The 2,445-nt window shown below is 41.9% G+C and overlaps 1 protein-coding gene across 1 annotated transcript in view; it reads left to right on the forward strand.

Annotated features, from left to right (window-relative positions):
• The first annotated feature begins 310 nt into the window (after positions 1 to 310).
• NEIL2 (nei like DNA glycosylase 2) overlaps positions 311 to 2,445 on the forward strand; it is a 24,620-nt gene continuing 22,485 nt past the window's right edge. The window contains exon 1 of the mRNA XM_004382224.1: positions 311 to 448. Coding sequence (XP_004382281.1) covers positions 311 to 448 — 138 coding nt within the window. The remainder of the gene's footprint in view (positions 449 to 2,445) is intronic.

Below are 2,445 nucleotides of genomic sequence, written 5' to 3' on the forward strand. Positions count from 1 at the left end.
AAGCAGAGGGCACCCATTATATGAGGCCTCGCACATTGTTGGTGTTTAATAAGTATTTGCTGAAAGAAGAAAGGCAAGAGAGGATTGGAAAGGGAAATCATTCACTAAGTACTTCTAGAAAGCTGACCCACACCCTGCCACAGCTCTGTCCTTCTTTATATCTGACCCCACCTTCCTTTCCTGATCATATGTACTTTGTAAGTTGGTGGCAAAAAAAAAAGCTGCTTAAAAGCTTGGACCTTGGCACCTGTCAGAAATGCCAGAGAAAAACTAAGTCAGTGACCTTTTTCCCCCATTTCTGCCTGCAGGGATGCCAGAAGGTCCATCTGTGAGGAAATTTCACCAGTTGGTCTCCCCTTTTGTGGGGCAGCAGGTGGTCAAGACTGGGGGTAGCAGTAAGAAGCTGAACCTTACCCACCTGCAGTCCCTATGGCTCCAGGACACCCAGGTGAGTTGATTGTCATTAGCAGGCTTGTTCCAATACCTCACACAATTGGAGTGGCTCCAACAGCATGTCCTTCGCTTGCCCTGGAATTTGTCCCAAGACTTCTCATGATGCCACTTCCATGTGCTCAAAACAACTATGCTAGGACTCCAGACAGCTTTTCTTTCAGTCTGCTGTTTCTCAACCAGAAGTTAGTACACACAAGCCTGTGAAACTATAAACACACACATGCATGAGCTGGAGATGCTGATTGAGAGGCCTAAAGTGATGCTGATCACTCCAGGTGATTCTAATGTGCACCTTTGCCTGGAAACCACTGTTGAATCCCACGTGGTCAGCACAAAGTCAAAGAAAACATAATTTTCAATTCTGTGTTCAAACCCAGGGCTTATCTTTGCCCTGAGCATAATTTAAAATTCTGTAAAAGGGCTCACAGAGCCCTTTGTGATCTGACTCCTGCTTCCTCTCTAAACTTATTCTTGTTGTTAGATGACGTCGAGTCAGTTCCAACTCTTAGTGACCCCATATGACAGAATAGAGTTGCCCCATAGAGTTTTCTTGGCTGTAATCTTTATAGTCCTTTCTAGGAGAAAGGACCTGGTGGCTACTTCTGAAAAGAATTAGCCAGTGAAAATCTTATGAATAGTAGCGGAACATTGTCTGATATAGTGCCAGAGGTTAAGCCCCTCAGGTTGGAAGGCACTCAAAAGACAACTAGGGAGGAGCTGCTGCCTAAAAGTAGAGTTGACCTTAATGACATGGATGGAGTCAAGCTTTCAGGAACCTTCATTTGCTGATGTGGTACAACTCAAAATGAGACGAAACAGCTGCAAGCGTCCGTTAATAATCAGAACGTGGAATGTATGAAATATGAATCTCGGAAAATTGGAAATTGTCAAAAATGAAATGGAATGCATAAAGATTGATATCTTAGGCATTAGTGAGCTGAAATGGATAGGTATTAGTCATTTTAAATCAGAAGATCATATGTCATGCTGGGAATGACAACTTGAATAGGAATGGCGTTGCATTCATCATCAAAAAGAACATTTCAAGATCTGTCCTGAAGTACAGCGCTGTCAGTGATAGGATAATATCCATATGCTTACAAGGAAGACCAGTTAATACGATTGTTCTTCAAATTTGGACACCAACCACTAAGGCCAAAGATGAAGAAATTGAAGATTTTTACCAACTTCTGCAGTCTGAAATTGATCAAGCATGCAATCAGGATGCATTGATAATTACTGGCGATTGGAATGTGAAAGTTGAAAACAAGAAAATTCGGTAGTTGGAAAATACAGCCTGGGTAATAGAAACGATGCCGGAGATCGCGTGATAGAATTTTGGAAGACCAATGACTTCTTCATTGCAAATACCTTTTTTCAACATCATAAATGGCAACTATACATGTGGACCTCGCCGGATGGAATACATGGGAATCAAATCAACTACATATGTGGAAAGAGATGATGAAAAGCTCAATATCATCAGTCAGGACAAGGCCAGGGGCCAACTGTGGAACAGACCATCAATTGCTCATATGCAAGTTCAAGTTGAAGCTGAAGAAAATTAGAATAAGTCCACGAGAGCCAAAGTATGACCTTGAGTATATCCCACCTGAATTTAGAGACCGTCTCAAGAATAGATTTGACATGTCGAACACTAATGACGGAAGACAAGAAGAATGGTGGAATGACATCAAGGACATCATACATGAAGAAAGCAAGAAGTCATTAAAAAGACAGGAAAGAGAAAAGACCAAAATGGATGTCAGAGGAGACTCTGGAACTTTCTCTTGAATGTCGAGTAGCTAAAGCAAATGGAAGAAATGATGAAGTAAAAGAGTTGAACAAAAGATTTCAAAGAGTGATTCGAGAAGACAAAGTAAAGTATTATAATGACATGTGCAAAGACCTGGAGTGTTGCAGCGGTGACGGTAATCGGGACAGCGAAGACAGTAACCAACTGCACAACTCTTACAGAGAAGTGGGGCCAGG

The sequence above is a fragment of the Trichechus manatus genome, unplaced genomic scaffold, assembly GCF_000243295.1.
Source record: "Trichechus manatus latirostris isolate Lorelei unplaced genomic scaffold, TriManLat1.0 scaffold00091, whole genome shotgun sequence".
NCBI lineage: Eukaryota > Metazoa > Chordata > Mammalia > Sirenia > Trichechidae > Trichechus > Trichechus manatus.